At 41.0% G+C, this 20,709-nt stretch overlaps 1 protein-coding gene across 3 annotated transcripts; it reads left to right on the top strand.

The window, feature by feature from the left end:
* Positions 1–472: 472 nt before the first annotated feature.
* Positions 473–19,625, top strand: Fcrl3 (Fc receptor like 3). Of its 3 annotated transcripts, none has more exons than XR_006848410.2 (15): positions 473–580; positions 1,367–1,387; positions 2,600–2,842; positions 3,297–3,560; positions 3,753–4,037; positions 4,808–5,089; positions 5,428–5,706; positions 7,315–7,593; positions 7,974–8,087; positions 12,345–12,372; positions 13,202–13,320; positions 13,872–13,940; positions 14,753–14,784; positions 14,869–15,428; positions 15,661–19,625. XR_006848410.2 is itself a non-coding variant. In XM_046428901.2 (14 exons), exons 1-14 carry the CDS (start codon positions 520–522, stop codon positions 15,010–15,012), a joined length of 2,220 nt encoding a protein of 739 aa, XP_046284857.1. In that variant the 5' UTR covers positions 473–519; the 3' UTR covers positions 15,013–19,625. The 3 variants fall into 3 exon arrangements, 1 of the variants encoding a protein (XP_046284857.1); XR_006848411.2 differs by lacking the exon at positions 15,661–19,625 and adding an exon at positions 14,096–14,540 and having other exon boundaries at positions 14,869–14,951; XM_046428901.2 differs by having other exon boundaries at positions 14,869–19,625.
* Positions 19,626–20,709: the final 1,084 nt, after the last annotated feature.

The raw sequence follows: 20,709 nt of genomic DNA, 5'->3' as shown, positions 1-20,709 counted from the left end.
CTCAACTGCGTAAGTGGCACTTTTGCCCATCATGACCGACTCTCACCACCAAACGCATCAGAACACTGAGCTGGTCAAGCACGTCCATGCTTGATCTATGTTAGGCACCTCACGTGGACCTAGAGGATGTATGAATTTGAAGAAATGCTGGGGGTGAGGGGAAGTTTTTTCCATTTGAGAAATGACAAGCTATTTGAATATAAACAAATGTATGGCTTGGCATTTTCAGAGACCCCAGGCACAGCTTTGGAAATATATATATATATATATATTTTGTTTTTCTGAGAGATCTGAACAGTTGGAAGGTGGCCCTCAATATATGAAAACACACAGCTACCAGGGCTGAGAAACAGACATCACTTAGGAGGGCTGTCATGTTCGTGTTTGAAAACCCAGGGGTGAGACGTGACACCAAGTTCTTCTACTTCCCCTTTTCTAATTTCTACCTATCTTATCTGAATATGACCTCCCATTTTCCTTTGTAGATGGGAAATAAGCCTGCCTTTTGGTGAGACAGACATGCCCTGCCTGCAGCCAGGCCTGGTTCCCATGTTTCTGTGGCTGTTGCTGCTGATCCTGGGTGAGTAGAGGGACTGGGATAGGACAGTGGCTTCAGTTCCTACAGTCAGACAAGGGAGCCTCTGTCTCTTCTTTTACATTGGGGTTCATAGACAGATAGCAAGAAAAGACAGAGAAGGCCTGTGTTCCCAAGACAACCATAAATCTCCAAATACAGCCATCCGAGGAAGCCAAGTATTGGCCCTTGGTTTTTGTATCTCTGTTGGTTTTTTATTTTATTTTTTTAATCCTATAGGAGATTTGGGCTTAAATTTCTGCCAATCCACAGCTCTAAATTCCTTCCTTGTACAGGTCCCAATGAAATAATTTTTCAGATAAGCAGTAGCTTCCCAAACCTAGGTGAGTGAGGAGGCAAGGTCTACTGAGAAACAAGACCTCCTTCTCCCCAGTTTTAAGCCAAAATTTAGCCAGAGATTTAAAAAGTAGAAGGAATAAGAGGAGGCCCAAGAAGTGAGGGGAGGATAAGCCATTTCTCCAAGTGGTTCCTGCGTGGGCACTGTGAGTTCCCGTGGGAGAAGAGAGGAAGGAAATGGAGTAAGAAGTTGTCACGCAGGCGGGTGCAGAGACGAGCCAGGGCTGTGGACGGGCACTGCGTTTGTAAAGTAAATCATAGACTAAATGTTTTCATGGTTGTTTAGGAACTTTGGGTGGTACACAATGGGTGCCAAGAGGAAAGAAGCCGTTGTGCAGTTAGGTTGTCAGAAAAGTTCTCCTAAAGCATCTGATTGAAAAGATTTGAGAAACATCGTTCTATGCTAATAACCTTTGCTTCTGGATTCCCTCACAGCTCCCGGAGGAGAACAGTCACGTAAGTTTCCCCTCCTTTCTGTTCCTCCCAAGTTCTGATCACTCATCCCATCAGCCAGCATGTTGGGGCTATTTGCCCAACACTTGCAAATGAGGTCATCAGGGAGATGCCAACATCAGTTGCCGTGCTGGGGTCACACCTGTTGTATGTTGGGCAAACAGCTCCCAACTTCTCAGTTTCTAGCTCATCCCACATTACCAGGACACCCCGGTGCAGAGAGGGAGCAAGCATGAGCAGAAGGAAGGGTAGACGCAGCAAGCAACTGTTCAGAGACTCTCGGGCCTCATCTCCTCCACCCCCGAAGTCATTTCCTCTGTGTGTCCAAGTTAGTGTTGCTACCAAAGGAAACAGGAATCGCTTCTATTCACAGAGGGTGATGCCACAGTAAAACCCTTCTATATTTCCAAAAGGAGCTCATGCCTCAGTTTCCGGTCCATCAGTGAGCCGCAATCCTAAACACAAGCCTGATTTCTCAAGCAGCCTGACCTTCTAACTTCAAATTCTTTATATGCCTTTGTTATTGATTGTGTCCAACTTAGATGGAGAGTAGAGTTGCCTTCCCTGTAGATTCTCCAACTAAGCAAAGTTTAAAAATAACAAAATTAAAGAAAGAATCTTGTTCATTACATGTTTAAAGTCAAGCCCAGAGTGATTTTTTTTTTTTGAGTCTAGAAACTGCTTTTGAACAGCCCAGGTTCACCTTCATCTTGAAAAGAATGAATAGAACAAAAGTATCTCAGAGCCTACCTTCTGGACTTAGCAGTCTTTGTACAATGACAAATCTTTTTTTTTTTTTTTTGTACTGGGAATTAAATCCAGGGGTGCTTTACCACTGAGTTACATCCCCAGCCCTTTTTATTTTGAGACAGGGTTTCCCTATGTTGCCCAGGCTGGCTTTCAACTGGCAATCCTCCTGCCTCAGCTTCCCAAGTTGCTGGGATTACAAAAATGTGCCACCACACCTGGCACTAATCATGTCTTCTAAACTGTTCTGAGCCCCTGCCAAGACCCCGATCTCCTACGATATCCCCTTGCCCGTGTCCAGGGTAGGCAAAGGATGAGGAATAACAGATTCTCTCCCAGGCATTTTTCAAAGTTGTCTCTGTTCCATTTCTAACCCCAGTCCCAGGAAAATCCCCAGCTGCAAAGCTGGCCCCTCCCATGTCCTCGGCCCACCCCTCACTAACCTGCCTTTGTCTATTTCCCATTTAGAAGTACCACCCAAAGCTGTACTTCTGCTCGATCCTCCATGGTCCACAGTCTTCAAGGGAGAAAAGATGATTCTCACATGCGTGAATCACCATTTGCAATCCCAGGAAGGCGCATCTTGGTATCGGAACGGTAAATTGATTGACAAAACATCTGGAATGATCCTAATCAAAACATCTGGTTCTTACCAATGCAAGACCCAAGGATCCTCCTACAGTGACCCTGTACATGTGGAATTTTCATCTGGTGAGAAAAAGGAGGAGTTTCTAAAATCAAACCACTGGGCAGAATATCTGTGAGCTGGGTTAACACAGATGGCACTGTGACAGGCGTGGGCATGTGTGATGGGCTGGCCCCAGTGGGGGGAGCAAGAAGCACGGCAGCAGCAAAGTATGGTGCTGTCCATTTCCTCATTCAGAGAAGTGTCTGCACCCCAGGGGCCACGAGGCAAAAAGGAGGCCAGGTCTGAATTTGGTATGGGATAGAATTCCTCTTTTAAAGATGGGATTTCTCAAGGACATTTTCCAGAAATTAGTCCCCTCTTCCAGAACAAGGAAGAATCTAGTATGGAGCATGTGGAAAAATTGGTGGAGGACATTTGCAGGTGTGTACAGGGCTGTAGCTCTTTTCTCATGGGGAGAACTGAGAGCAAAGAAAGAAATGACAGGGAAGAATTGAGTATGTCCTCCGCTCTTTGCAGACTGGCTGATCCTCCAGGTGCCATTCCCGGTCTTTGAAGGAGATGATATAGATCTGAGATGCCAAGGGAGGAAAGAAGAGACAATACATAAAAAGATTTACTACAAAGATGGAAAACAACTTCCTGATGGTGATAACTCAGACTTCATCAGATTACATTCAGTCCGCCAAGATGATAGCGAATATCATTGTGCTGTTTCTAAGGAATTTTCTTGGGATTCTTTTTGGAAAGAAACTTCAAAATCCCTAAGTATCCAAGTTCAAGGTAATGGTTGAACACCTGTGGGTTTAGGTTTTGGCAATGAAGCTGTGAGGATCAAGCGAGGGTGTTTATCAGTGGGGATTTCATAAAAAATCTCCATGGGCCATGGGAGGAAGACGGTCCCCACTTCAGGGTGCTGAGAGCACAGGTCAATCTGTGCCCCAGTTCCCTAAGGATTGTGTTCCTTCTCTCTAGAGCTCTTTCCACATCCTGGGCTGAAAGCCAGTCCCTCCCAGCCCATTGAGGGAGGCCCATGGACTCTGACCTGTGAGACGCAACTTGCTTTTCAGAGGTCACATGTCCAGCTCCAGTTCTGCTTCTTCAGAGATGGCCGTACCCTGGGGTCAGGCTGCAGCAGCTCCCCAGAGCTCCAGATCCCCACCATGTGGAGAGAAGACTCGGGGTTCTACTGGTGTAAGGCAGAGGCAGCAACTCCCAGAATCACGAAAATGAGCCGGGTGTCCCGTATGCTTGTGCAGAGTAAGTGTTAAAGGGGCTGCTTGCTCTTCCAGAGCTGGGGAGAGGAGAACAGTTCAGGACACCCCCTGAATACGCGAGCTGCAGTGATAACCAACCCTGAGGTGGTTGATGTAGAGAGAGGCTCCAGCGATTATGGTATCTTTCTCTCTTTGGACTCAGTATTGGACCAACTTCCCTAGGACACTCTTTTCCATCTAAGCCAGGCAATAGTAATTATCCATCAGTCACTGGGTGCCCAAACCGGACAACTAGAAGCACCATTGACCAAATGCTGTCTGAGAAGGTCCCGATAGTGTTTTCATAGTAGACTTAACCTCACACCAAAATCATCAGAAAAGGGGAAGATGACTATGGACTGGAATAGTCAGAGAAGAATGTGGGGGCATGGAAGACAGACTGGAGAACCCTTAAAGGATGGGGAAAGAGTTTGGATTCTGAGAAAAGTCACTTCAGGATAGAGGCAACATCCCAGTACTCTTATTCTGTGGCATATCAGAGATTCCTTCCAGATACCTGTTCATAAAATGTGATTGCAAACAACACCGGGTTTAAGATCATGGGCCTGGTGCCTGCATTTCCCAAGGACAGGAGCTGTTGTGGGAGTGGGAAGGGGTACTGATCTCTTTATAAAATTAATTTCTTCTTTCCGACTTTGGACCCTGGCCTATTGCATCTATGACTACTGGCCTATTCCTGGCGGCTCCAGACTTTTCCTTGACTCTGAAGTGCTTGCCATCAAAACCCTCCCGTGTTACCTTGTGTCTCCCCAGGAATCCCTGTATCTGATGTGAATCTAGAGATCCAGCCCCCAGGGGGGCAGCTGATTGAAGGAGAAAATCTGGTCCTTATCTGTTCAGTAGCCGCGGGCACAGGGAATATCACATTCTCCTGGCACAAAGAGGGAATAAGTCTGGGCAGAAAAACCCAGCATTCCCTGTTGGCAGAGCTGCGAGTGCCCGCCGTGCAGAAGCGTGATACTGGGAGGTACTACTGTGCCGCTGACAACAACCATGTCCCCATCCTCAGCAAACGGATTACCGTCACCGTGAGAAGTGAGTTTCTGATTCCTCCCTGTCACCCTTGTTTTGCAAGCCAGAATTGAAGTTCTCCATCAGCCCTGAAGTTTTGGAAGCAGGCAAATGAACAGAGGCAAAGATCCAAAAAAATGACCCCTGCCGCTACAAACAAGGCAAAATGAGCGAAGATGCTTTGCTCCGTGGGGAGAGGACTTTGGGATGATGAGGACAAAATTCTCCAGGGCTACTTTTCTGGGTTTTAGGACAATGCTTCTGATCATTAGATTAGGAAAGTGCAGGCAGTGGGGAACAGAAATGATTCAAGGGATATATCTATTTCTAAGCTCATCTGACAGCCCTTCTGTCTCCCTCAGGTCTTGTGTCCCAACCTGTCCTCACCCTCAGGGCTCCCAGGGCCCAGGCTGTGGTGGGGGACGTGGTGGAGCTTCACTGCGAGGCCCTGAGGGGCTCTCCCCCGATCCTGTACCAGTTTTATCATGAAGACGTCACCCTGGGGAACAGCTCCGCACCTTCTGGGGGAGGAGCATCCTTCAACCTCTCTCTGACTGCAGAACATTCTGGAAACTACTCCTGCGAGGCCGACAATGGCCTGGGGGCCCAGCGCAGTCACGGAGTGAGTCTCCACGTCCTAGGTAAGCAGGTTGTACACACAGTAGTCCAGACACAAACAGAACTCTGCTGGACTTCTTGCAGGCATGGATTCTTTCTTGTGATTACACATTCCTTTATTTTCCTCAGTAAGAGGCTACAGTTCCCATATTCCCCACTCCAGAGGAAGTTCAAAGACTCCAAAATACCAGATACGCGAGCTGCAGCAATTACTGGCAAGGAAACATCATTCCCTGCCCTGATCATGATTTTCTTCCTGCCTGCATGCACCTTTTATTTTATTTTATTTTTTTTAAAGGTGGTGGTGCTAGGATTTGAACCCAGGGCCTTGTGCACATGAGGCTAGCACTCTACCAGCAGAAGCCATCTTTCTTGCAGCCAGTGTTGGCTCGTATTTCAGGTCTAATCATTGCTGTTCAATGAATGGTCCCACATCCATACTCCCTCCCCTTGAGTCAGTCTGTAACACAAAGCAGAGCTTAAGATCCTTCCCAAGCGTCTCTTGCCAGTGAAGCACACAACTTCAATCTAAAGCACTGCACACAAAGAGAACTATCTCATTTAAGTTTCTTCACCACTTAGCAGAACCAGCAATCTTCTCGTTCCTATTCCACTTGAATGGTTTTTCTATTCTCATTTGCTGTCCTATCTCTAGAGTCATCAATGAACGTGGAATTATTGTTGCTAGTGCTGCATCTGGATGTTTTTGGGCCAGTCTAGATCAATTAGTTCTGTGGCCAATTATTGGGCAACTATTGAATGTCATGCAGAGTTCCAGCAACTGGAAATACAACACAGGAAAGATAAATCCCTGTTTTTATGGGAACTTAAATTCTATTGGGGTCATCTGATATATGACAATGATAGATGAATGGATGAAGGGATAGAGGGATGGATGGATGGATGGATGGATGGATAGACGGATGGATGATAGAGGGATGGATGTTAGACAGTGCTGAATAGTAACTTGGAAAATGAAGTCAGGTAATTGGGTGGAGAATAATGAGGTCCTAAATTAGATAGATATGGAACCATGTCTTGATCTTAGAGCTAAGATTCAGCAATAGGAATATCCTAGAAATGACCCTTGATTTTAGTTATATCTGTTAATAATGATAGCTTGGCATTCATTGATCACTTTACATACATGATTCTTACTATAATAGTTTGAGATATAATTTATTATTAGTTCTTTTTTAGAAATGAATAAACAGAGAAGTTAAAGTTTTTAAAAATCAAGATTATAGCCAGGCATGCCTTTAATAATACCTGACACTCCAGAGGCTAAGGCAGGAGGATTGCAAGTTGGAAGCCAGCCTTCCCAACTTAGCAAGGCCCTAAGGAACTTCTCAAGACCCTGTCTCAAAATAAAAAAAATAAATAAAAAGGGCTGGGAATGTAGCTCAGTGGTAAAATACCCCTGGACTAAATCCCCAGTACCTAAATAAATAAATAAGTAAAGTAAAAATCAAGACTAAAGAGTTAACAAAGGGCAGAGACAGGATTCAAACCTATGTTTTTCTGAATCCAGGTTTGTGTTCCTACTCTGAACTATGCAGAATACTCTTTTATTACAGTTTCTTGTATACATGCCTATACAAAACTGCCAATGCACTATTTTCCTCTCTCAGTTCCAGTGTCCCACCCTGTCCTCACATTCAGGATTCCCAGGGTCCAGGCTGTGGTGGGGGACGTGGTGGAGCTTCACTGCGAGGCCCTGAGGGGCTCTCCCCCGATCCTGTACCAGTTTTATCATGAGGACGTCATCCTGGGGAACATCTTGGCTCCCTCTGGAGGAGGAGCATCTTTCAACCTCTCCCTAACTGCAGAACATTCTGGAAACTACTCCTGTGACGCTAACAATGGCCTGGGGGCTCAGCGCAGTGAGGTGGTGGCACTCAGCATCACAGGTGAGTTAGTGGTACCTGAACTAGAGGCCATAGTAGTAGGCAGTAAAATATTCCTCCAGTGGACAGTACAAATTCTATCAATGGCCAAGTTTCTGAACATGCCCACCAAGGTGTGGAGCATCTTGAGATTGATGCTGATTTCATGTGGAAAGGGGAAAGGAAATAAATTTTAATCTTAGATGCTGGTGACCACCTTTAACATGTCATTGTTTTGAAAATCACAAATTATACTAAAGATAATTTGAAAGGAGAAATCAGAAACTGGAAAATTACCTGCCCTGATAGATCTTAGCTCCACTTGCATGTTTTTTTGACTAGATCCAAAATTTTGCCCTTGAAACTCAAGGGCCCTCAGGGAATATATATATCTTGGCCCTCAGGGAATTCCAGGAGAAGAATTGTTCTTATGACCACAGGAGTCACTGGGGGATTGCTCCTCATCCTTGTCTTTGCTGCTACTTGGCTGTATCGCATCAAGAGCCAAAAGAAACCAGGTAGGTGTCTCTGTCTTAGCCCTTAAGGCTGTGAATTTGGCCATTGATATAATGATTTGGAGTTGGGTAGTGCATCCTACAAAAGCCAATTATTCCTTCTAAGTACTAGTCCCTCAGTTTTACAGGCAATAGTAACAAAAAAGGTAGCATAAAGTTTTCAATGGGATTTTTACCTCTTGTGTTTAATTTGAGATGACTTATGTATCAGAGCTTTGCTTTCAATTAAAAATTGGAAAATTAAGCGCTTTACTGTTCTACCTGCATTCCAAAGCCTACTGAAAACAAAAGGGCCCCCAAACCCCTCCACCATTTGTATCAAAAAGCAGGTAATCGTCAAAAGTGCAAATCATAAGCCAAGATATATTTGAATAGCAGTCAACTATAATGAAATTTGGATAAAACTAATAGAGAACAACCGAGAGGAGATTAAAAATTCAATTGCTGATTGTTGGTTGTACATAGATATACAATTGCCTTTTGCATGTTAATCATATACTCTGCAACCTCACTAAACTCCTTACTTAGTTCTAATATCTGTTTTGTAGGTTTCATAAAATTGTCTATCTAGATGGCATGCTGTCTACTAATAAAGACAGTATCACTTTTTTCCAGTCTTAACCTTTTCTTTTTCTTTCTTGATTGCACTGTCTAGAACCTTTTATGTAATGTTGAATGGAACTGGTCAGAGCAGACATCTCTGTCTTGTTCCTGACCTTAGGAAAAAAGTATTCAGTTTCTCACAATTAAGTATTTTGCCAACTGTCGGATTTTCATAGACTCACTTTACCTGGCTAAGCAAGTCCCTACTAATTCCTAATCTGTTTATAATGTTTACAGGTATAGATATTTGTCAAGTGCTTTTTCTGCATTGATTAAAATAATCATGTGATTTTCTGTTTTCAGTCTATTAATAAGGTTAACTTTGAGTGTTCAAGCCATATTATATTTCTTGGGTCTTTATCATGATGGTTGGATTTGATTTGCTAAAATTTTATTAAGAAGGCTTGTATCTGTGTGTAAGAGGGAGTTGGTTGATATCTTTCTCTTCTCTTGCCTTTATAGGATTTGCTGTCAAAGTTGTAGCCACTAGCTAACCCTTTCAATATCCTCCATTCTTCTTTGTGTGTTCACATTTCTATCTCGTATCATTTTTGATCTGCCAAAAGGGATTCTTCTAACATTTCTTACAGTAAGTGTGCTGTCATTACTAAATTCATTTATGTTCTTACTGATTTTCTGTATACTATCAATAACTGAGATAGGGAATTGAAATGTTCAACTGCATGTGTGAATTTATTCATTTCTTCCTGCAGTTGTATCTAGTTCTGCTTTGAGGATTTGATGCTCTTTATGAGCTGTGTGAATATTTAGAATTGTTATGTGTTTTTGATGAATTGAAAAAATTTATCCTTACAAAATGACCCTCTTTACCAAACCCCCCTGATAGTATCACTTACTTTGAAATAGTTCTTGTTTGATATTAATGTACTAATGAACTATGATCAATAAAATTATAAATATTAGCATGTTAACAAATATCATCACTGCTAACATGGTATTTCTTTCCCTGTCCTTTTACTTTTGATTTATCTGTGTCCTATGCTTTAGTGTATCTTTTTTTTTTTTAATAATTAAAATGTGATTAATTCCTTCTTTTTCCCTTTCATCCAATATGAGAGTCTCCACCTTTTATGAAAGGTGTTTAGACCATCTGTAAGTTCAATTTTATTTTATTTTAATTGGCATATAATACTTATACTTATTTATGGATACAATATTATAAGTCAATACATGTACATGATATGTATTGATCAAATTAGGATAACTAACATTTTCATCTCCTCAAATATTACAATTTATATGTCTTGGGAATTTTCAAGTACTTCTGTAGTTATTTCTAAAAGCATAATAAATTGTTGTAGGCCATAGTTACCCCACAGTGCTACACAATATTCTAATGAATCCCCCATCTAATCTCTGTCTAACCTCCCTCCCCACTACCTAGAAGAGGGCATTAGAATCTCACTGTTGAAGTGGATAATGTTCAAAAAGCAGACTACTCGGTCACCACGACACCGGGAAGGAGGAGAATACTGACTATTTTATGTGATCCATGTGAACAGAAGGCCAGGGGGTGTTCTGTCCACCAGGTCTAGAAGAAGTGCTGTTGTTTTGATTTGCTTGTGGTGCTGAGAATCGAACCCAGGACTTCATGCATGCCAAGCAAGTGCTCAGCCATTCATTCCCTTCCTGAAGAAGTGTATTAAATAGCAGATTCACCGAGAAGTTGTGATAGTTCACCAGGAAGAGGGTCTCTGTCTTTCTCTTCTCAAAAATCTTGACTCCTGAATCCTCCACCCCATAGCAAAATTCCCTGTCCCGTTATTGACCATTTATCTCAGGAAGGAGCTCAAACTTTTCACGTATTTCTAAAAGTGAAGAATTCTATTTCTTGCCTGAATAATTCCTACAAATTATCAAAAGAGGTAAAAATGTGTCAATTCTGTATTCAAACTACTTGGGTTAAAATTTTAGTAATGTAGATTGCTAACTTTTTTTTTTGGTAGTTATAGATGGACAGCAGGCCTTTATTTTATCTTTATGTGGTGCTGAGGATTGAACCCAGTGCCTAATACGTGCTAGGCAAGCACTCTGGCACTTAGCCACAACCCCAGCCCATAATTTGCTAGCTTCTTGATGTTAGGAAGGTCACTTAAACTCTCCAAACCCCAGTTTTTTTCATCTATGTAGTGGTCATAATAACAGTAGCTACCTTTGACAATGTAGGCAAACTGCTTAGTATAGTTCCTGCTCATATGTCCTCAGGGAAGACATGGTAAATAGCCACCTCTTTACATCTCAGTTTTCTTTTTACAATGAGGAGATAGACTAACTTCTAGATCCATCCTTACAGACAAACTGCCCAGGGAAGACACTGGCTGTGGGTGGACGTGGGTTCTCATTGTTCTGAGGACAGAGACACAGGCCTAGGTCATGATCACACACTTCCAGCCTAACTCAGGAGGCCTGGCACCCAGGAACTGGGCTTGTAGGCATCATTCAGTTATTTATCAAAGGAATCAGGGCTCGGGGTATAGCTTAGTTGGTAGGGTGTTTGCCTCACATGCACAAGGCCCTGGGTTCAATTTCTAGCACCACCAAAAAAAAAAAAAAAAAAAAAAAAGGAATCAAGACTGGTGTGCTTACTCTGGGTAGTGACTGGTGTTCTCTAAAACCAGTGAGACAGATAGACACAGATTTTTAAAAAGGCAAATGACAGGGATGTGAAACTGGGAACAAGTCCACACTGGGGCACGCCAGAAATTTTTCAGAATTTCAGTGATGAAAAACTGCCTTATTATAACTAAAAAGAAAAATATTTTTTTTAAACTGCTTTACTTTTAAGGCTGATAAAGTAGGCTTCAACGTTAAACTCACATGCAATCACCTATTAGAAAATTGTCAATTTGTCATTTTTTTCAGTCCTTGAAGTATACACTTTAATTTGTTCCATACTTTAACCAATCTTTATTGTTAGGCATGGCTCTGTGAATGCAAAAAAAAAAAAAAATGATTCAAGTGGATAATGTTTAAAAAGCAGAGTACAGGAAGGATTAAGGGAAAACAAAGACACAGATCATGATGGTACACGTAATAATTAGTTCTTACAATATTACCCAGTTCTATGTGCCTGGATCTAGGTGGAGTTGATGCAAAGCTCTGATGCAAAGGAGGAAAGATAAGTTGAAATTGGCCAGGTGAAAGAGATGGAAAGAAAAGGGATGGAGAAACTGCTGAGTGCCCAAGTGACATGCGGGTTCAGCATTTCTGCAGAGGATCTGCAGGGGTCACAGTTAGAGAAAAGCAGGGTAGAGCGTACCCGTGAGAGTCGCAGTTTGGTGTCAGTGTTAAGCTGCAGACACAGTGAAGAAGTCAGTGTGGAGGAAGACCTAGGCCCCGAGTTAAATATCTTCTTGTCTCACTTCTGCTTCCTGGCCACAGCTATTTAGAATTTCTTTTCGCATGGCTGTTACGGATTGAACAATGATTCATAACGAGTGTGATTCTGGGCAGATGTCCTCCAAGACCCCGCCTTCCCTATGTGTAACATGACATGGGGACATAGAAGGTTATTCCCCAAGCTTTGCCATGTCTGAGATCTTACAGTGAATCTGACTTCGAGGAAGGAGTGTTCTGACGCAGAGCCCACTGTCCACGCTATCTCTTACCCACAGTGTTCCTTTGTTCCTTTTGTAGGAAGACTTCCTGCCACGGGGACACCTAGGTAAGGTCTCGAATTCTTGTGCTGCTTGGATTCATTTGCATAATTTGTTTATAACTACGATGATGTACATTTTTAAAGTTTTGAATGGACTTCCTACCAACCTTGTAACATTCTTACAAAATCAAAAAAATAAATGTGATCAGAAAACCAGTCCCTCTCCTCTTTGGGGACAATACTGAGTCAACTGACATGCCGAATGCCTGCTGTTGTCTGGGTTTATTTATCTACCTCTGAGCTCCAGTACAGAACTGACCACTGATGTCTTAATGACGTCATCCTGCATAGGGCCACCGTTCATTCACTCCCTGTTTCTCTCATTCCTTCACTCATTTAGGAAGTGATACTAAATGCCAGCGTTAAATTAACAGTGCACAAGGAGGTGATATTAAGAAAAGAACCCACTTTTTTGAGGAAACTTCATAATATCTTACAGGTAGAGTGGAGTCTTACCACACGAGGTAGAAAATTTTAAAAAAAGACAAAGGTCAAGTTACATGGGAATGCAGAAGACCTTGCGTATCAGCATTTAAACATTAATATCTTTAAAAATAATCTTAACAATTAGACAAATATAAGTTTCATCCTCTCAAAGGGACCTGAAGACTGTGTGGCTTCTGCCCTTGGACTTGGCCTCAGCTAGCTTCCCCTGGGGTCCATCTTGCACCACACTTTTTCCAATATTTTCTTGAAAGAGTCATGAAAAAGTGTCCACAATATTTTTTTTTTTTACATAAATCCTGCCAGGCTCTAGGCCTTCCTGGATACCAATTTCTCTGAGACTCTGTGTAACTCACAACCATTCTTCATCCATTGTCTCTTCTTGTCACAGTTACAGTCCCAGTGAATATCAGGAGACTTCCGAGTTTGGGCCCTCCAGCATAGATGCCCAGGAGCCCCCCTACTCTGAGCAATTAGTCCATCTGGAGCTGCAGCCAGTGTATAGCAATGGTAAGGACTTCTTAAGGGACCGAGGGTTCTAGGGAAGTACCAGTACAGAGGAAGGACTGAGCAACAACTCAGAGCCCTTTCATATCCAATTTAAATATGACATACCTAACATTATAGGGATTCAAAGGCAGCTAGAAATTTGGTGGCTGTAAAGGAGTATCGGTCTGATTTTCCTTACTATGATGAAACACCCGAGACTGGGTACTTGATAAGAAAAAAAGTTTTATCTAGCTCATATTTCTGGAGGTTCAAGAGCATGGCACTGGCATTGGCTCTGGCGAGGATGTCAGGGCAGATGGCATCACAATTTCAGGAGTGCACATAAGCAGGGAGATCGTGTGGCAAATAGGAATCCAGAGTGATGGGAGGTGCCAATAAAGACCTTTCACTAGACCCCACCTCTTAGAGGTTCCACTACCTCTTAACGTCACAACACAGGGGACCACTCTTCTGATAGATGAACCTCTGGAGAACAAACCAAATCCCAAACTAAACCATAGCAGGAGACTCTCAGATGGGAAGCCCATGTAACATCTTCTGTTTTCTCACAGTGAATCCTGAAGAAAGAAACCTGATTTATTCTCAGATCAGGAGCATCCCGAATACAAACGGCATTTCAGGTGAGATACCTTTCAGACAAGTAGAGGCGAGGTGGTAGGTGGTCCAGCCAAGGGTCTTTGATCAAAGAGTCGTCTCAAATGTGAGCTTAACATGGGAGACATGGCCTGCTTCTCCTGGGCCCAGTGCCTCTTCTCTGTCCTTGCCCACGTTTCAGGACATAGCTTGCAGTGACTCATCATCCCTTCCCATGATCACTCTTTGTGGCAACAGCAGAGTTCAATACGCATTTCTGGAAACCCGTTGCGTTGGTTTCGATGTCCGTTTCTCCTTTTCAAACTCATGGGCTCCTTGGTCAGATGGACTGAGCTTCTGTCATCTCTGCCTCCTTGTAATGTACCTAATGTTTAATAAGAAGCCACTTTTCAATGAATGCTTGTTGGCTGAATAAATAAACAAGAGAGACACAAACAACTCTTTGGAAGGACAGAGGAACACACAGTGAATTTTCTTAATGCTCCACTGCAAATCTTTGGCTTCCTGGGGAACTGCTGTGTGGTTTAGACGGCCGGTCTCTCCTCGAGCCTTCTCCAAATTCCCTGTGCAAAGAGAAGTGAGTGCTGTGGGCCGCTTCCTCCCAGATGGTCAATACGGCTACAAAGGTGCCTTTTTTTTTTTTTTTTTTTACTGTGCGTATATCTTGTGTGTGGAGGGGAAAGAATGCTTTTTTTCTGTGAGGACTTAGAAAAAGTCAGCAGAGAAAACAGTCAAGAGATGAGCAGGAGAGGTGGAGCTGACTCGGAATGCACTGTGAATAGGCTGTAAATTTGCAATGTAGAACTTTAAACTTTTCTTTGCTATTCCCATCCAACAGCAAATTCACAGCGGACGCCTAGGAACCGTAAGGTGAGATACATTTCCTGGCCTTCTCTCTTCTCTGCTCTTCCTCATCTGTATTTAGGTACTTAAAATTTGTGGGTTTTCCACCAGGAACCTGTGGTCATTTATTCAGAATTGAAGAAGGCACATCCGGAGGACTCTGCAGGACCGGCCAGCCGAAGAGGCAGTGACCATGAGGACATTACAGAAAACTATGAGAATGTCTCATGGGCTCCAGCAGCCTCGGAGCACTAGCTCCTCACCCAGAGTGGCCCACAGAGAGCCCAGGGAACAGCCGTGTGCCGTGGACTAGAGGAGGAGGACCGTCTAGCCAGGGTTACAAAGGCTTTACCTATAGAATTGCAGTAAATACACAGAAATAATTCTAAGGCTTAAGCATTATAACTTCTGTTTTGCAGATGAGACAGAGGTCCATAAAGGTTAAATAGGCCCAGAGAGGCTATCCCAGGTCATATGCAAACAAAAGCCGGATCCAAATGCAGGTGTGATCGGCTCTGAAATCTGTGCTCTTAACTACTGCCCTACCTTGTTTTCTCGTGACGAGGATGACAATAGAATTCAGAAGGATCTTACGTGATACGGAAGGTGAATTACATGCTATTCACCAAACAGGTGGCTTAAGCATGTATAAGTGATATTCAGAATGGACCGTAAGCCTGTAATCCATCCCACCACGGAGTATTCGGCTTCTGTTCTCTCATTGTCTTGGTTTTGCATTGTTCATGGGTCTTTTTTCTCTTCCCTCAGTGATCACTCTGTGTGCATTTTGCATCAAAATGTTTTTTTTTTCCTTCTGTCAGAATCTGAATGTTATTGGCAAAATTTTCAGTCACCCTGGTTGACAGTGTTTAATGTACTGAATTCGTTGATCTCCTGTCACAGGATCAATCATGCGGCCTGCCTGTAGCAGCTCCGTTGTGCCACTTAACTGCAGCGCTTACAGTTTGAAGCTACTGAAGCATCAGTGCTAACCCCAGAATCTCAGGAAATCCAATGATTCACAGAACTAGAGGGCGACTGTCATGTTCCTCAGGAATTTTTTTTTTAATTTGTTCTTTTTAGATATACAGGACAGTAGGGTGTATCTTGACATATTCCATTGTTTATATATACCACATCTTCTTTATCCATTCATTTGTTGAAGGGCACCTTGGTTGGATCCATTGCTTTGCTATTGTGAATTGAGCTGCTTTAAACCATTGATGTGGCCCCTTCAGTGCAGTATGCTGACTTTAAGTACTTTGGGTATAAACCAAGATGTGAAATAACGGGTCAAATGGTGGTTCCATTCCAAGTTTTCTGAGGAGTCTCCATTACTGCTTTCCATTCACTCAGGAATCCTGGTTACCTGAGCTGACAGTGGAGGAGAAGTTGCAAAACATTAACTTGTAAGCTCAGAGCAGAACTTCTCATCTGTCCCCCAGTTGGCTGAGAAACATTGTTTATCATGGACTCAAAACAACAACATGCTATTGTGCTTAAGTTTCAGGAGAATGGACAAAATCACTTAAAATTTCTTCAGAGGCAGAAAAGGAGTAACTGAAATGGTTAGCCTTGATCACCTGGCATTACACTTCTTATAGCTTTCAAAACAATAGGCCTTAAGAAAAAGAACCTAGTGAATTCCCTGATGCATGTGAATGGATCAATTTAACAACATCATGGATTCTGCACCACCCATTGTTCATCACTTTATGTAAATAACACAAGAGCACTTGGAAAACCTTGAAATAGTTCAAGCATAAAAGTCCACAGTGTATTTCAAATTTATGCCTGGGGTGTCAATAACGTAGACAATAGAAAGAATAACATGCAATCTAATTTGAAGTTTTTAATCTTAGCCTAATGAATTCAATCAGCAACTGAAGAAAAAAATCTATTTTTTTCTTGTTGAAGAAATGTGTATTTTTTATTATGAGAGAAGGGCTTATATGTTTTGTTTTCATATTATTAGGGGGTAAAACACAATCCAGGACAGGGGCCTGGCCTGTAGGGGGGATCAAATAATCCAGTTGGAATCTTTGTGTGCTTGAGTTTTCTCCTAATGCCTTTCTACTGGGGGCTCCAGGAAGGACAAATTGTTCTGTTTGAGGGGGAAAAGACATGTCACTAGGCGCTTGTTGTAGGAAACCTATGATAAAAGGAGAAAAATTCTCCCATTGACTTTTGAGAGATAAAAGGTCTAGGGGAGAAAGTTAGGAGAGAGGCAGTGTGCTACGGACATTCTCCAGGGGAATGGGTTGGTGGTGCAGGAAGCACCAAGGACAGCAGCCTTTGGAAAGGAGAGAGTTGGGGACAAGTGGTGGGGGGCAGCTACTGTGCACAGAATAGTTCTGAGCATAATGGGGAACCTCCCTACCAGAAGACCTTATTCAGATCCTCAAAACCAAGGCAAATAGTGGTACCTGTACGTAGTCAGGGAGAGTCTAAGGAGTATTAGTGGAGGATCTAAGAGGAAATTGTTTCCAACTAGTCAAGAAGGTGACATTGGAGATTTTGGTATCAGGGGCATTATTAATTTCTTTCTTTGCATTCTATTTATTTTGTTTATAAGTTTATCGAATAACAATTTATGCAAAATAAATTACACGTATTTAAAGTGTACACTTGAATGAGTTTTGACAGATGAAATCATACGAACGTAATCAAGATCCCACATACTTTTATCACCTTCACAGCCCCTCACCCTTGAGCAAAGATTGTTCACTTTCACCTCCATCCCATTCAATTACTGCCATGCTTTCTTCTGTCATTATAGATTATATTTTCTAAAATATATATATATAAATGGAATCATATGGGATAGACTCTTTTGTGCCTGGCTTCTCTCACAAAGCAAAAAGATTGTGAGGTTCATTCATGTTGTTTCATTATTTATTTTTATTGCTGAGTAATATTCCATTGCATAGACATATTTGACGAGGTGTTTATCTGTTGATGGACGTTTGGGTGATTTCAGTTGTCATTGTTAAAAATAAAGCTTGATATATATAAATCGTTTTGTGAACATGTTTCCGTTGCCCTTTGGCAGATCCTGTGGAGTGTAACTGCTGGGTCACATAGTAGATTCATATTTAATTTTCAAGGCTGAATGTTGTTTTCCTAAATAGCTACACAATTATACATTCCCATGAATGGTGCATAGGCTCAGTTATTCCATATCTCTGTCAATACTTGAAATTTTCAGTCTTTAAATTCAGTTATTCTAAGGAGTATAGAATTCAGTATAAGGTGGCGTTATGATTTAACTTCTCTTTTACCAGATGTTGAGCATCTCCTCAAGTCCTTATTGACTTTCTGTAGATCTTTTGTGATTTTTCTGTTAAAACCTTTCATCACTTGTTTTTTGGTAGTCTTTTTTATTATTTGAGTTGGCTGATTCTTTATATATTCTGGTCTGATTTACATGTTTATCTATAGCTTGATCTTTATTTTCCTAATGGTGTCTTTTGATGAGCAGATGTGTTTAGTTTTGATGTCATAAAATTTATGAATCTTGTCTTTTATGAGTTATGCTTTGTGTCTCCAATGTGAGAAAATTTGTTAAGCTCCAAATCAAAAGACTCTTTCTAGAAATTTTTCATTTTCACTTTTACATTTGGGTCTAAGATCTCTATACAGTGATTATTTTTGTGTGTATGTGTTGTGTGCAATGCAAGGAAAATTATTCATTTTTTTCTTAGAAGTTTCCACCACTTGCCTTGGTAGGTGCTCATAGCTTTTTGTGTGTATGTGTGAGGTTTGAGGGAATAGCAAATGCACATTTTTAAAATCTATAATGCATTATAATTTTATCAGATCCATGCTTATCAAATATTTTCTCTCAGTTTGTAACTTTCAAAGTTCTGAATTTGATTAAATTTACCATTTTTTCACTTATAGTTCATATTTTGTATAGCCTGTTTAAGAAATACTTATCTGCCCAAATGCCATAAATATTTTCTTCAGGGCTGGGATGGTGGCTAAGCGGTAGAGCACTCGCCTAGCACAGGTGGGACCGGGGTTCAATCCTCAGCACCACATAAAAATAAAGGCATTGTGTTGTGTCCATCTACACCTAAAAAATAAATATTAAAAAGATTTTCTTCTAGAAATTTACTATTTTTATCTCTTGTGTTTATGTGTGACACATTTCAAGATATTTTTTGTATGCAGTTTGAGATCAAGGTTGATATTAATTTTTTTCCTATACAGATATCCATTGTTACAGGAGTCTACTTGAAGAGCATACTTTTTCCCTTTGAATTATCTTGCCATCTTTGGCAAAAACCTATTGACAATATAGGTATGAGCCTACTTCTAGACTATTTTGCTTTATTTATTTTATCTTAGAGTAGATCATAAGGCTCTCTCCTTATGCCAAAATAGACACTTTCTTGATTACAGTTGCTACACGTGAAGCTTGAAATCACTTGGTATAAACCTCCAACTTTGTTCTTTTGTTTTTCTCAAAACGATTTTGGGTATTCTGGGTTTTTTGCTTTTCCATATACATTTTTACATTGACTCCTCAATTTATTTAAAAAAAAATTTGATTAGCATTACACTGAATTTCTACATCAATTTGGAATTTCCATATTAACAAGACTGAAGCTTTCAATCCATGAATTTCACATGACCTTTCCATTTCATTAGGTCTTATTTAATTCTCTTTCACATATCTTTCATTAAATTTATTCCTAATGATTTTATGTTGTTTGGTATTATAAGTGGAGATTTTAGTTCATTTTTAATTGCTTACTGTTAGTGTAATTTGATAACTTCTCTCAATTTTTTGAAAGAATTTGCATAGGATTGATATCTTTCTTGAATATTTGCTAAAATAAATATTTGATAAAATAAACCAATGAAGCTGTTTGGACTTAATTTTTTTCTTTGATATGATGGTGTGAGGGGGAAGAGAAAAAAAAAGACAGAGAAATGTGTCACAGTAGATTGGGTAGAGAGAGGTGATGGGAGGGGAGGGGAGGGGAGGGGAGGGGGGATAGGAAGGGCAGCAGAATACAACAGACACTAGGATTGCTGTATGTATAAACATGGCTGTATAACCAATGTGATCCTGCAATCTGTACACGTGGAAAAATAAGAATGCACACCTCATTTGAATCAAATGTATATGTCAAGATCATTGTATTGTCTTGAGCAACTAATAAAAAAATTTTTGATAATGAATGCAAGCTCTTAATAGATATAGTACTACAAGTGGAGCATCCCTAATCTGAAATCTGAAATGCCCCCCAAATCTAAAACTTTTTGAGCTCCAACAAGTGGAAAATTTCATATCTTGACCTCATGCAACAAGTAATAGTCACAAAGAAAGCACACCAAAAATATTGCACACAACACTTCAACAACTGAACCCAGGAACACCAGAGGGGAGGAAATGTCAGAGGAAGAATTTAGAAAGTTTATAGTTAAAATGTTTAACAAGTTAAAAGAGGGTGTAAGGAATGAACTTAGGAAATTCGGAGTGAAAGATCATTTCAATTAAGAGAAAGAGATTGTGAAAAGGAATCAAGTAGAAATTCTGGGAATGAAAGAGCCAATAAATCAAATACAAAATTTAATGGAAAGCATCATCAATAGATTAGACTACCTTGAAGATAGATTCCCAGGCCTAGAAGACAATATATATATATATATATATATATATATATATATATATATATATATATATATATATAATGTTGAAAATGAAGTCAACAATAAAGAAAAGATGTTAAGAGACCATGACCAGAATGTTCAAGATATCTAAGATAATATTCAGAGACCAAATTTAAGCACCATTAAATGGGTCAGAACAAAGCTTTGAAATACAAACTAAAGGAATGCACAATCTTTTCAATGATATAATATCAGAAAAATTTTCCAAGTTTTAGGAATGAGATGAAAATTCAAATATAAAAGCATATAGAACTCCAAATAGGCAAA

Source organism: Marmota monax, unplaced genomic scaffold (assembly GCF_021218885.2).
Source record: "Marmota monax isolate L192 unplaced genomic scaffold, Marmota_monax_Labrador192_F-V1.1 WCK01_AAM20220418_F8-fsc00145, whole genome shotgun sequence".
NCBI lineage: Eukaryota > Metazoa > Chordata > Mammalia > Rodentia > Sciuridae > Marmota > Marmota monax.
Note: the sequence above shows the minus strand (reverse complement) of the source record. Positions and strands in the feature narration are given on the sequence as shown.